The sequence below is a fragment of the Lipotes vexillifer genome, unplaced genomic scaffold (assembly GCF_000442215.2).
Source record: "Lipotes vexillifer unplaced genomic scaffold, Lipotes_vexillifer_v1.1 scaffold1143, whole genome shotgun sequence".
Taxonomy (NCBI): domain Eukaryota; kingdom Metazoa; phylum Chordata; class Mammalia; order Artiodactyla; family Lipotidae; genus Lipotes; species Lipotes vexillifer.
In genome coordinates, this window is record NW_006770581.1 from 588,447 (window position 1) to 603,056 (window position 14,610).

The 14,610-nt window shown below is 49.8% G+C and overlaps 1 protein-coding gene across 2 annotated transcripts in view; it reads left to right on the forward strand.

The window, feature by feature from the left end:
* The window catches only part of WDFY4 (WDFY family member 4), a 270,159-nt gene that overhangs the window by 229,618 nt on the left and 25,931 nt on the right, over positions 1–14,610 (forward strand). For both annotated transcript variants that reach the window (XM_007446234.1, XM_007446235.1), the window contains 4 exons: positions 1,723–1,765; positions 3,108–3,227; positions 5,157–5,274; positions 7,381–7,490. In XM_007446234.1, coding sequence (XP_007446296.1) covers positions 1,723–1,765; positions 3,108–3,227; positions 5,157–5,274; positions 7,381–7,490 — 391 coding nt within the window. The remainder of the gene's footprint in view (positions 1–1,722; positions 1,766–3,107; positions 3,228–5,156; positions 5,275–7,380; positions 7,491–14,610) is intronic.

Here is a 14,610-nt window from a genome sequence, read left to right on the forward strand (position 1 = left end):
GGGCTCCGTCCTCATTTACAACCTTCAAAGCAGTCTGCCTTCTGGAACTGGGATAGTGGCAGAGGCTCACAGACAGGGCGGGAAAGCCAAATCTTCACTTGAGCCTTTGCAAGGTAATGCAATAAATGTGACCATGGTTTTGCCTGTTTGCTGTTAGTACTGTCTGCCTGAATAAAATGGCCCAAAAGGATGATTTCTCTATTGGGGGGAAGAGGTGAATCCCAGCCAGGGAGTTGCTTTCTGTTTATGGGAAGTCTGCCAAGGAAAGTATTGAATGAGGAAGGGTGGGGAGCCCGGAACAGATGATGTGACAGCACTGCTGTGACGGGAAGATGAAGAGTCGCTGCCCCTGCTGGGGCTCTCGGGCAGCCAGGCCTTGTCCACACGAATGCCTGAATGCCTGCACCCTGGTGCAGTCCCCGTGGGTGGAACGTCCCCGTGGGATGCATGTGGGGGCAGGGTCTGTGGGTTCCTGAGCAGGACTAAGGCAGAGGGCGTGGCTGGAGAGAGGCAGGACTTGGTTTGGTTCAGTGGAACAGCCTGAAGAACCTGGCTTGGGGAGTAGAAGGAGAGTCTCAGGGAGACAGAGGGGGAAAGAAAACACAGCTAGAAAAGGAACCAAGTGACGTCAGAGGCCGAGGAACTGGGCCCTACAAATTCCCGCTGAGCGGAAGGGGCATTTCACATGGAGAAGGCTCCTTCCCACGCCCTCCCCAGCGCTGCATCCTGTTACACTTTTACATTCTCCCCTACCACATAGGTCAAAAATGGTGTTTCTTTCATTTGAATTGTGTTTTTTAATTGTATTTGTGGAAACATAAATCGGTACAGCCTCTTAGGAGGACAGTTTGGCAATATGTAGCACACTTGAAAATTCTCATAGTTTTTAACCTAGTAGTACCATTGCCAGAAATGTATCTCATGGTTACACTCGCAAAGATTCAAGGCATGAAATCATCATGAGATGTAAGTCTCATAAGTCACAGAGATTTATGTCCGAAGATGATCACAGAAACATCATTTGTGAGGACAAAGCCCAGCACGGGGGAGGCTGCCACGAGTTCCCATCCATCTGTACGAGGGTGTCCTGCTGTTGTGGCCACAGGGCAATGTGGGCCACCTCCACCGTGCCGTCAGGCCAGGGAAGCAGGGAGGAGACCCGCGCAGATAAGATGATCCCACATACCAAAAACATTTGTTTAAAAACTACTTGAGCATATAGACTGGTATATGGCTAAGACTCTTCTGGAGATTAACTGTGGATGCTTCCTGAGTGGGAGCAGTGGTTTGCAGACTATTATTTTTATATTTCATGACCTTCCATGTTGCTTGCCTTTCGTAACCACACACATATATTCACACGTGACATGTATTCACATGCATGTTGTGCACATGGACAGAGAAGGCCAGGATGCGGCTGTGAAGGCCCAGTGTGGGGTGTGAGGCCCCCGAGCCTGCTTCTGCGTGGCCCTGGGGCTTCTCGGGGCCACGCCCCAGGCAGCAGCGCATTCTGCCATTGCACAAGAGCAACAGGGATGGCAAGAACCCAGCCTTCAGTAGGGCAGCGAGGGGGCAGGGAGAGCTTGGGAAATAATCTTGCTGCCCTGGGAAGTCTGTGATTCTCCTGGGCGCCCTGGCGCCACGATGCCCCAGAAAGTTCCACCTCTTCCCTCATTCATGCCTTGAGATATTTGGTCACCCCCATCATTTTCTGTCCCACAGGAGATACCCCGGCTCCGACAGGGCCATGCTGCAGAAATGGCAGGTAAGTGACCCCTCAGAGGACTCTGGGTCCAAGGAAACCCTCTGGGGATGCAAATCAGCAAGTAGCTCAGCCCCCCTGGGTGAAGAGAGAAAGCATGTGGATGGATCAGGAGGGATCTTCTTTTTGTTTTTTGTTTTGTTTTGTTTTCATTTTATTGCTCTTTATTTTATTCTTTATTTTTCTCGGACACACCACGCGGAGTGTGGGATCTTAGTTCCCTGACCAGGAATCAAACCAGCACCCCCAGCATTGGAAGGTGGAGTCTTAACCACTGGACCGCCAGGGAGGTCCCAGGATCTTGTTTTTTTAATTTGTTAAAATGTCCCAAATATTTCCCTGAAAAGATCTCACTGATTAAAGGCGATTCTTGAGTCAGAGCTGGCGAGTGAGAGAGAGAGAGAGAGAGAGAGTTTGTGTGTGTGTATGTGTACACAAACCCTGTACACATACACACACACACACACACACACACACATGCTCCATCAATGAAGGTATATGTGTGTAAATGAACACACAACTCAGGAAGGCACAGCATTCACTTCTTGTCCTGGGAAGTCACACGTGGCTCCCAGCCTTGTGTTCTCAGTGGAAGGGAAGGACCCCAAGAGAGCTAGCCTTACAGATCACATAGCAACAGGAAAGTAACTCTTGGTCACTCAGGTCCAAAATCCTTTCCCAAGGATCAGGCCAAGGAAAGGAGAGACTGCAGCATGCAAGTCCCATCAGAGATGATGGCTGCACTGGCTGCTCGTTCACCAGTTGGCCTTGATGAATTTTTCCAAAATGCAGTCCCTGTCTCCACCTGTGACATCTTTAAGCAGAGGGCCCTAAGAGTGAGTGTTTTCCAAACACGCACAGTCAGGAGAAAGAGAGTTCCTGAAGTCCCAGAGGAAGACAGATCATTCAGCCTGCTGGTGAGGGCCTCTTTCCCGGTGACTGCAAATTCCCCTCAGCTTATGTTTTCAATCATAAAGAGGTCAGCAGTTAAGTTTACCCAGCATTTGTGCTATTATTTTAATCAGCTTTTGAGTATCACCCAACAGTGACACAAAAGAATGCTTTAGCCTTGGCTTGGACTGCTGAGTTGTATTTTTTTTTTTTTTTTTTTTCTGGCTGACTTTGCTTCCTGACTAAATTTGCTTCAGCTCATATTGGAATTAGCGTGGCCTCCCCAAGTTGGGCCAGTTCCAAGCACAAGGTGCACGGGGAATGGTGCAGATGCACGCTGCCTGCTCCCACCTACACGATGAGGTTTCCTGTGCAAACCTGGGAGTTAGACCCACATGGGCCTCAGGAGGAGGCCAACTGTGTTGGGTTTAACCCCTCTTTGACTCTTCTGCAGAAAAGGGACATGAGCAATTTCGAGTATCTCATGCACCTCAACACCCTGGCCGGGAGGACCTACAACGACTACATGCAGTATCCAGTGTTTCCCTGGGTCCTGGCTGACTATACCTCGCAGGTACGTGTTCACGTGGAAGCTATGCAGTGTCCTGTGGCTTTCTGACCCTGATGACCAGAGCACCCAAGGTCATGCAGACCCTCTGAGACACTGTTCAGTCCACTTGGGTCTGAGGGCTGCTCTGGTCTCAGCCCCTCACCTGGGAAGAGGCCTTTGGAGTCTGGCTGCCTGGTTTCCTGTCCCAGCCCCACTTGGGGGATGACCCACATGACTAGGACAGTAGTTAACATGCGCCCCCAAGGACTTCCTGGCTCACTCGCTGCCATGAAGGCAAGAGATACTCATCTGCTGACATCCTGCCATGGACCAACACTGGTCCATCAAGTGAAGAGGGCCGTGAAATGTGTTCCTAGAACCAACGTGGAGAGAGAGAGAGAGAGAGGGAGGGGGGGTGAGAGGGAAGAGGAGAGAGCAAGAGAGAGACAGAGATACACAGACCCAGCGAGAACAAACTCCTCCCCTGTAAGCTGACTTCAGTAACTGAGATGATGGTATGTGGACATCACCCCGGATCTAGACCGGGACATGTAGCCATAAGGGAGGTCAGTGGCAACACCAGATCATCTGCTGTTCTGACCTCTGTCCCAGGACCTCAGCAGGCGGGGGAGGGAGGAGCAGGAAAGCTGACACAGCTGGACCGAGGTGACGTCAGTGGGGGACAAGCAGGCTATGGAGCAGTGTCCTGACCACCTAGGATCTGGACATCAGGAGGCGTGTTGGGATGTGTATGTACAGGGCAGAAGGTGTCTAGGTCCTGGTTCAGATCAGCCTAGCCAGCCCTTCCTCAAGCTGTTTAGATGACTGACCCCCAGAATTTGGGAAAGGGACCTCAGTTTTCTGTGAGCTTCCATCTGCACGTAAGACACTTAACACAGCAAACCTTTTCTCACCAGCCACATGTCGCCTCTTATTGCACTAGTGATCATCTGAGGCCCAGGTATTTCAAAAACGAAACTTGCCAATCCCAGCTTCAACTCACACGTTGCTAAGTGCTGGGTCACCAGCCCCTTTTATTTAACCCATACCCTGTATTAAAATTTTGATTACTTAACAGTGTTCAAAAGTTGGGAGATTTCTCCTAAAAAGCTGGTTTTCCAATATCTTTTGGCAAATCCAGAGATCTGGCAACTATGAAGCCCCATTCTACCCTGGCAAAGTCAGCTGTAGCTCAGTGTGGGGTCTCCACAGTGCCATGACTCACGGGGGTCTCAGGAGTGCCTGCTTCACTGCCGCCCGCATCTGGCTGTGGCAGGTGAGGGATGGTGGCAGACCCTGCCTCCCCAGGAGAACTGTGGTGATTCACTGCTAGTGGAAAGGAGGAAGGGTGTAAAGAAACACCTCCTTCTATAAAGACATGCAAACCCCAAGGACACCCAGCCCTGAAAACTCTTCAGGGCTCCACCGTTGTGTATTCCAAGGGTAGGGGAAGGGTCACCATTACTGCTTTCATCACCCGGAAGGGAGTGCGCCTTCAGAAACACGAGGCCCTTGCTCTCATTTCCTCCCCAAACGGATGACTTCTAAATTCCTAGAAAATCAGTGTGATTCTAAGCAAGAACCCTGAACTATGGAAGCAAACTGCTCTGTGAGGGCAGGAGCCAAGTGTCCATTGACGACAGGAATTCTTTTGAAAGTCTCTTGGGTAACTGGTGGCTATGTTCTGATTTGGGTCAACTTGGAACAGTTCACTGTGAACTCAATCTTCCCCTCCTCTCATTTTCTATCTCTCCCTTATTAAGTCTTTGTGGATCACTGGTTGTGGGGCCATAAAACCCCACCAGGCCTGCTAATCACCAGAGGAGGGGGTCAGGCCAAACGGCAATGAACCAATAAAGAGAACCATAAAAGTAAAGAGCGTGGCTCCGGCAGTCTCACTGGGGCACAAGAGGCTCCAGGGGAGTTAACTCCAGCTGCACATCTGCCTTCTAGACATTGAACTTGATGAATCCCAAGACGTTCCGGGATCTTTCGAAGCCCATGGGGGCCCAGACCAAGGAAAGGAAGCTGAAATTCATCCAGAGGTTTAAAGAAGTTGAGAAGACTGAAGGTGGGTAGATCCCAGCTTGATTTTTTTCTGCAATGCTCTTCATCTTAATGCCTTGCAGTGAGAGTTTATAACGATTTGGGTGTCATCTAGCCTACAGACAATTACGTTTGGATAGAGAGCCCTCGAATTCAGTGGTCTGCACCCTGGCTGCATGTGAGAATCACCTGGGGAGCTTGTTAAAAATACTGATGTCTAGGCCTCACCTCTGGAAATTCTGATTTGAATAAGTCCACGGTGGGATGCAGCCTGAGTGATTCCAACATGAAATCAGGACTGAGAACTATGGTGCTAAGAGCTAACACCTCCATTCCCAGAGGCAGGCAAAGGCAAGGAAGTGGCATCCGTTCAGCACTTTCTCTGTATGCCAGGTGCAGGCCAGCCTGCATTCATACACACAATGGTCCTTTTTAAAGAGAAGGAAATTGGAACTCAGTTTAAGCAACTCACTCAAGGTTATAGCCTCTAAATGGCAGATCCTGCATTTGTCTGGCTCTAGAACCTAGTTCCCAAATGCTGTTCATCTGCACATCCCCTTTACAATTTTTTGCCACCTTCACATGCCCGCTGTCCTCTTAGTGCCTTACTGTTTTTCTTTAGGTCTATTCCCTTCTTAAACTTCAACGGAGGTATTTTAAAGAGAAAATTTTCTATCACATATTTAATGTCCGCTGTATTGGTTTTTTCTCAAACACTTTGAAATAAACATGGCACTACTACAATAAGGAACATCCAGCCACGAACCATGAAAGCTTACCTCAAGAACCAGAGGCGGCACATTTCGGAAGGCTCACTCGGCCCCAAGGCCCTGCCTTTGGTGAGCAGGTTCTCAGCAGGCTGAGGAGCTCCTCTGCATCCCACACCACCCTGGAGGCCCCTGGCCTCTGCCCAGGATCCCCACTGTGTGCAGGGCTGGCACTCAGACTTGTTGGGGGAGATGGGAGGAGGTGGGAGGGGTGGGCAGGCCCTCCTTGCCCTGCTTATCTCCTCCTGAGGCTAAAATTCAACCTATATGACCCATCTCAGTCCCCCCCACCTGCCCCCAGGTGCTGTTCCTCTGGCTCCACCAGGCACTGCTGGATCCTTCCCAGAGAGGCAGGCCAGAGGAGCATCAGCTCTCCCCAGCTGTGTCCCAGGCAGGGCCCACTTTGGTACCATTCTCTCCCATACTAAACTGGGTGTGCATTGGAGTCACACGTTGAGTTTGGGCCCTTGCACAAGTACATCCAGCAACCTCCCAAACACCTCTGATTTAGAGAACTCCCACAGCACCGGGAGGGCTGAGGGCCGGGTGCGGCACTACGGTGAGATGGCAGAGGCGACGTTTGGAGGAGCCCATGCCGCCAGCCAGCTCTGCCACTCGCTGGCGATGGAAGTGAGTCAGAGACTCGCTCTGGCTTCTTCGCTGGTGAAACGGGATTAATGAATAGCTCTGACTCATAGGGTGGCTGTGTGACCTCAGGGAGGGTGTGATGGATGACACACAGCACGCACGAGGTCCACGAGTAGCAGCGTCGCAATGATTCTCTGCTGGAATGGCCCGGCCAGGGCACTGTCTCTGCCTCAGCATTCCAGCTCCGTCATACCCTGGATGGAGCTAAACGGGGAAGTTTATGCCTCTGCCATCCAGGCCCCTCTGGGAATGAGGATACCTGAGTTCTCACTCATCCGGGGGTGTCCCTGCATTAACAAGCTCCCCTTTCTCACACAGGGACTTTTATTCTAAAAGACGCCAGGAGAGAGTGCTGCTGATGGGACTGTGGGCACCTGAGGGCTCTCTAGGTGCCCTGAGTCAGAAGAGCAGAGCTCTGCCTCTCCGTGGATCCTCAGCACAGCCTCCTCATAGCCTGGCTCTGCCACCTTCCTGAGGGCAGACCCCTGGGGGCTTGGCCAGTGCAACTGAGGGTCTTGAATGTGCCTTTCACCCCTGGTGAAAATTTGGCTGTTGGCCAAATTATACTGAGTTTTGTGTGCAGAACACCTAGGCTCCAGTGCCTGCAGGAGCTCTCTTAAGCAGGGCTCATGTTGGCTGTTCTCGAGATAGCCTGCGTGTCTCCCGCCTGCCCCACGGGTGGGGACGCCACCCCAGGCATATCCTTTTCATTGCAGGAGACATGACCGTCCAGTGCCACTACTGCACTCACTACTCCTCGGCCATCATTGTTGCCTCCTACCTGGTCCGGATGCCTCCCTTCACCCAGGCCTTCTGCTCTCTGCAGGTGAGCTTCCCTGCTCCCCTACACACACACACACGCACGCACGCACGCGCACACACACACAAAGCTATCTCCCAAAGATTAAGAGCTAGGCTTGGACGAGGCAGGGACCCCCCTTGCTAGAAATCCAGTCTTGAGCCAACGATTCCCACTTGATCCTGGCTCCAGGATTCCGGGCCATCCAGCCGAGGCAAGCTGCTCCTCACAGATATACCTGCATGTCTGCCCAACAGTCTTGCAAAAAGGCTCTAAAAAATAAGGAATGAGATATGAGGGAAAAAATACTTAACATAAATAGGTTTTAGTGGAAAAGGAAAAACAGGAAGCTTGATGACTTCCTTGAAGGTAGGTGGTCAAAGCCTAGAAAAATAAACACAAAGAAGGAAGAATGAAAAGAATATCACTTGTGACATCAGAATGCATAAAGCTATGCTAAGTACAAGCCTGAAGGCTTAGAAGTACAAACAAAATATTTTAATACTGAAGTGAACAGCTAAACTAGAGAAAGAAACTAACCAATTTGCCTACCCATAAACTATCTGACCATCATGCCAGCTTAGGGTTGCCAGATTTCACAAATAAAAATACAGGATGCCCGGGTAAATTTGAATTTCAGATAAACAATGATTTATACTAAAAAGTTATTTGTTGTTTATCTCAAATTCAAATTTACCTGGGCATCCTGTGTTTTGTCTGGCAGCCCAATACAAGGTGAAAGTAGGCGAGTCCGACCCTGAGTGGATGGTGGTGTCCAAGGCACATGGGATTGCTGGGACAGAGTCCCTCCTGGGAGGCTGATAAATTTTTTTCTCTCTTCTCCCCTGACTGTATCACTGTAATCTTGCTTCAAGGTTATTCAGGGGCACAGGTTTTGACTAGGGAGAGCCGTTGGGTAGCCCAGCTGCAGACAGCTGGCTCAGCCAACTCCAGAGCGAGCACAGCACGGGGCCCAGGTTTAGGGCCTGTCTTGATTGAGGCCTTGAAAGGTTCCTACAGAGAGGAAGGCATGACCACAGTGGGCTAACAGGCTGCTGAACTTGGCAGGGACTCACTCTGACAGCCAGGCATCACCAGAGGAAGAACATGAGTGTCCCAGGAGTTGTGTATTTTGGTCTGACTTCACCGGCAAGGTCACTCCTTATGGTCACTCAGGTGGCCTTGACCGCAACACCAAAGGCCATTCTGGGTCAGCACTGAAGCCATCTCCTGAGCCCTGGGCAGGAACGGGTAGGCAAGGTCAAGGTGCTGTCTCCAATTAGGAGCAAAATCCCTCCCGTTTTCTGATTCTTGGTGCAGTCCTCTCTCTCCTTGAAGGCATGGGTCATCTAGACATTCTATAACCCCTGTCCCTGGAAATTCACTCAAAAATAACAAGTGTGCTTCCCCGGAGCCTTTCTCAGGCAACAAGCATTTGAAGTGAGTTTGGTTTGGAGAACAAACGGCCCCTGAGCTGTGCCCCATGCCAGGAATCCCGTCCAGCTGTTCCGCATCAGTCCACAAGGAGTGACAATCCCGCTGACGATGATGGTGATGCCTCCCGTGACGGCTTCCCATCGAGGGAGTTCTGGGCGCTTTAAAAGTTTTCCCTTGCCCCTTCAGTCTCACGAATTATAGCCCCATCTCTACCTGCTACTAAGGGTCCTCTCTGTTACGAACGAGGAGGCAGACTGAAATAGAAACCGCAAACTGTGAGATTTACATCCCAGCTCTACCACTTAACAGACACAAAATGTTCTGCACGTTATTTTACTCTGGAAGTGAGGGTTAATTATACACATCTCACCGGGCCGTTGAAATTAAAGGAGGAAATGTGGGTAAAGCCCCTAGCTCAGGGCTGATGCTCGAAGGTGATCAGTCATTGTTCTTCCCTCCTTCCTCCCGCCATCAGCCAGATCTCTTCTGAGCAGGCTTGAACTGGTGCAAGCTGCTCCTCTTTGGTTTAAAGTAATTCAAGACGGTCTGGACCGCCTCAAAGCATTCCAGATGGCATGAGCCAGATGAAACAGGTATGCTGCAAACCTATTGCGTTAAGGCCACTTTGAAGCTAGTCACAATGGGTCGGAGCTTTTCTTAGCCAGGTTGGTCCAATGGTGACCAGCCCAAACTGGTTTGAGATAGTTTAAACCAGTGTGAGATGGTCAAAGGCACTTTTATCTTCTTTTATGTGTCACAAATGCAGTCATATTAGCTTGAGTTCTTTTGACTGCCTTGCTGAAGTCTGATGCGACTCCTGGTTTTTCTGGGTTCAAATCGATCAGTGGCACATTGGCTCATCCGAGTTGAAATCTCCACGGTGCTTCTGAATTGGTTTTGCCTTCCTACTTTTAGCTGCCTCTTCTAGTGGGTCACAACTGGTCCAAGCCTTTGGAACGAGCAGAAGAACCAACTGTCTTCTGCTTTTCCCTTAGCATAAAAGATGAATTTTAGTCTCGGGAATGTGTACAACGGTTACATCTGGGAGGAATGTGCTTGCCTCCCCTCTGGGAGTCCTGGGGCCTGTGCAGACCTCCTTAGGAACATTCTGGCATCTTCCTGGAGTCAGGCTTTTCCCTCCATCCCACTCTGCCTCCTCGGAGGCAGACTCGTTTCTTCTCAAGAGACCTTTGCTTCACCCCTGTGTGGTGACAAGGAAAGGAGCCTCACTACATTCTCAGCAGCCCAAGACTTCAGCCCCCAACCCCAGCGTGGATCATGGAGTGGAGAAGCATAGGAAAGGTGGAGAGGTGCCGAAGCCAGGCAGCGAGGCCTTTCTCACTTATCTGAGAGCAGGGACGTGCGAATGCCCAGTATTTCCAGAGCTGGTGTACCTGTAAGAGTCAGCATAAGGAAGTGCATGCTCTTCCGTTCCGTATTAAACAAACTGGGCCTCTTGGCTATTACGTGACTAATCCAGAGTGACATGCTCACTCCACGGCTCAGCTGGGATGGCTTTGGTGTGGAGAGATGGTGCCTGTGAGTTCACCCCGTGTGGTCTGAACGCGGGTACAGCCCTCTTTGGGCTGTGGCCTGTCCACAGGGCACGGTGCAGAGGGGCGTGGACAGCCTAAGAATTGCAGTGTGACATATTCCAATTCCTAGGTGTAAGGTTTCCTTTATTCTCTTCACGTTTAAATCTTATAAGGCTGGTCTTAGAATTGACCTCTGCCTCTACTGTTGCTGTGTTTGTTTTTCTGCCTCAAATCTGTTATTACAATGATAGCCTCTTAAAATCCAGAAAATGTGATATACAGACAGTGTGACCTGAGCAGGTGGCACATGCAGGTAGTGTGACCCGGGCACAGGTCGGTTATGTGCTCTGTTATCCCCATCCCTTGGGGTGTGAGACCACTGTCTGCCGAGCTGGGGGCTTGCCTCCCAGGATGCTGTGATTCTCAGGAATCTCACCTACTGGGAGCCAGTGTCTGTGAGCCTTCAGTCAGTTGAGCAACCGGAGGCCACACCAGGCTGGGGCCACGGCCCAGGCCCCTGTTTCCACCCTGGCAAGAGCACCAGTTGCTCTCAGGCCTGAGCTGGAACCCAGCCTAGGCGGGGCAGAGCAAGGCAGCCAGCGCCCCAGCGAGGGCACAGCTCCGCTGCTGCTGTATTGAATAAGAAACTGAAATCAAGTGCTGTGTTAAGTCACAGCCCGTGTGAAGTCAGCTGTTACCAGCAGTGGGGAAGGGTTTTCTGCACCACTTGAGGTGGTTTTGTGTAAGACATATATGCCAACTGCAGAGAGAAGCAAGGGCCGTGGGCAGCACTTGGCCCACCACAGGCCATCCACTTAGGGGCTCCGTGGGTGCCAGCCCCGCGTGGAGTTGTGTCCATAATAAAGGTGTAACTGTTAGTACACTGACTCAAGGGGGGGAGTGTTCGAAAAGACACATGACAGAGTTGGCAGGCCTGGCACAAAGTCCTGGTGCTAGAACTTTCTCACTGGTGGTGTTGAATACCCAAGCCTCCGTTCCTCCTCCTTTGACCCCTGACTCAGTGGGTGATGAGGGCTAAGTGAGACTCAGTGCTGAGATCCAGCATGAGAACTATTTGCTGTTGCCGTGCGCTCCATAGGTGTGCACGCTCCTCCCTTCAGCATAGGCAGCGCCTTTTTCAAAAGGCCACATCCTACAGGAAGGAAAGCTAACGGCTGCTTGGGGTCAGCCCGCCCTCAGTGGAGAGAGAGCAAGACAGACAAGGCAGCTGAACTGGCGCATCAGCTTCCCAAATCCACGTCGGACCGGCAGCTCGCTGAGGGGGACACCCGAGCCCGAGGAAGCCCGCACTGGCCCCTTTACTTCCTTGGTGGTGGTGTTGCCTCAAAACTGCCCTGAAGAACCTAGGGGTAAGATGGGAATAAAGACACAGACCTACTAGAGCATGGACTTGAGGATATGGGGAGGGGGAAGGATAAGCTGGGACAAAGTGAGAGAGTGGCATGGACATATATACACTACCAAACGCAAAATAGCTAGCTAGTGGGAAGCAGCCGCATAGCACAGGGAGATCAACTCGGTGCTTTGTGACCACCTAGAGGGGTGGGATAGGGAGGGTGGGAGGGAGGGAGATGCAAGAGGGAAGAGATATGGGGACATATGTATATGTATAGCTGATTCACTTTGTTACGCAGCAGAAACTAACACACCATTGTAGAGCAATTATACTCCAATAAAGATGTTAAAAAAAAAAAACAGCAAACTGCCCTGACCACCCACACGCTTCTTCCCTCCTGCCCCGTCCCAGGACCCCGCCCCTCCTCACTTCCCCTCTTACCTCCCTTCTACTTCTAATAACTTCCACATCCTTCTTTTTCTTCTTTTGAGCCCAGAGTTACCTTCCCCACGCACGCTGAGATCAGGGCCCAAGCCTAGGGTCGCTCCCGAGGTCCTCGTCTGCGAAGGGGAGGGAGGCAGCAGCTGGGCTCATTCAGTACCTCTTCCCGTGTGCCTGGCTCCAGCTGAGACATCACACACACGCACGCTCACCCACGCTCTCTCACACGCGCACACTCTCACACACATTACAGTGTTCACACCCACAGCAGTTATCCAAAGTTTGCAGAGGAGGGCATGGGACATTAAAGGGACTAAGAGACTTCCCAGAGTCCACGCTGCAAGTGGCGCTGAAATGCCCTCCCAAGTCCTCTTGGTTTTAAAGCTATGATGCTCTCTGCTCGCCCTGCACGCTGCCTCTTTGATGGACAAGCGACAGCCGCTTAGGTCAACTGATGTACTGACAGGGTCCTGTAAGTGAATTATTTACATGGGATACTTTTAAATTACTGGAAAGGATATGAGAAGGGATCATCAGGCTGCTCATAAAACCAATCGTGTTATTTAGGTGTGGCGGTGGGTTGATTTGGGTCAGTCCCACTGAAGGAAGAGTAGACTTTCTAGCACATGTTATCAAAACATCTGTGTTAAGTGTCCTGGAGCACATGCAGTTACTGGACTTCCTGGGGGTGTGGGTCAAGAACTGAAATTTTTTTCAACATAGTTTCCCTCCCCTGTTGGAGAGGGGTTTAAGAGTGTTACCACCGAAATGCCTATCCAGGGACACAGGTGCACATAGACTCTGTGTCCTTGTGCAGAAGGAATAACACCTTCAATATAGAAACTCCTTTCAGGGTGTTACCAGTTTTAATCAATGCACCGTAATCCATGAACTTTACTCTGATTTTAACTCCTGTCAATGTTCAGCAACAGTCCTTGTTGGCCACTTCCTCCCTCATTATTTTGCTTTTAATTTTGATTCACCTCTTAGTAAAATTGAGCACCTCTTAAAGGATTTTGAGGAAGGATGTCTAGGATTATATTATTTATGAGCCCTTCAATATTCAGAATATCTTTCTGGTGTCTTTACATACGAGTGATGTCAGCTGGGCGTAAAATCTGAAGACTGTTACCTTTTGCTTCAGAAACCTCCAGCCTTAGCTGCCTTGTCTTGGCTTTAATGTCACCTGGGAAAAGTCTTCTGCCAGTAAGAGGCAGCTCCTTTGTTGATAATAGTGGCCTTGTTATTACTTTTTTCGGTCTGTTTGGTTACATGTAGGATTCATTATTCTTGATATTCAAGAGTATCGGTGGAATCGATTTAGGAGCAGATCATGGCCCAGTAATTCTCTCTGGTCACTTCGTTTCCATCCAACCTCTAGACCTAGTTTTGTTGTTGGTTTATTTTGTTTCAGACTTTCCTCATGGAGATACTCTGTAAACCCTGATTGTGCTTCTCTGCCTCACTCCTTCTCTCCTTTTCTTTCTTCTATCATCTCTGCCTTTCCTCCTTCCTTCCCTTCCTGAGAATCAGGTCCTGGTGGGATTTCTTGCTGGCAGCCACCAGAGTTTGTGTCAACCCACAGACTTACAATACGAGTTACAAAGCAGCTCCACTTTTCCTTCCAGGGAATTTGGCATTTCTTTTGTATTGCAGAAGTGAGCAAACCCATTAATTTTGAAACAAATGTATGCAAATACATTTATTAATATAGGAAATTGGAAGATCAGTTATTGCTTCCTTTATAAATAATACAGGCTTAAGTTTTAAAGATATTACTTTTGCTAAAATGTATTAGACAGCTGTGAAAAAAATAACATTTTTCTTTGTGGTAATATCTTTAACCAGATTTGTAGCACTAACAATATTTCCTATGTATATATTATTTTTATTTAATACAGGTAATCTTTTTATTACCAAATCATATTGTTTCTCAGGAGATTACCATCAGCACTCATAAAAGCTGCAAAAGGGAAACAGGACTACGAGAAGGCATCAATCTCCCGCAGACGCAAGGCGTTGGCTGCAGATTAAATATGCAAAGCTCCTAATACATTTCAATGAGCGACTTGTTAGGGGCAGATTTATTTAGAATCACTCCCCCTCATTTTGTTTCCATTTCAATTTGAATCTGATGGTGGGCGTCATCCCCTAATTTTAACCAAGAGCAAAACCATCTTGGAGAAAAGCCACATCTGTAAGCTGACCAAGAACTGTGTTTGGTTGCAAACCCAGGGGTTACTGGATTTCTTGGTGTCCCTGACCCTGTGCAGAGAATGACTCATGGGTTTCACTGGATCCTCACATCTGACTCAGAAAATTGACCAGCCTGCCAGGATGCCCCGGTGTGTCCTCCCTCAGGTGTGTGGCAGGTTCT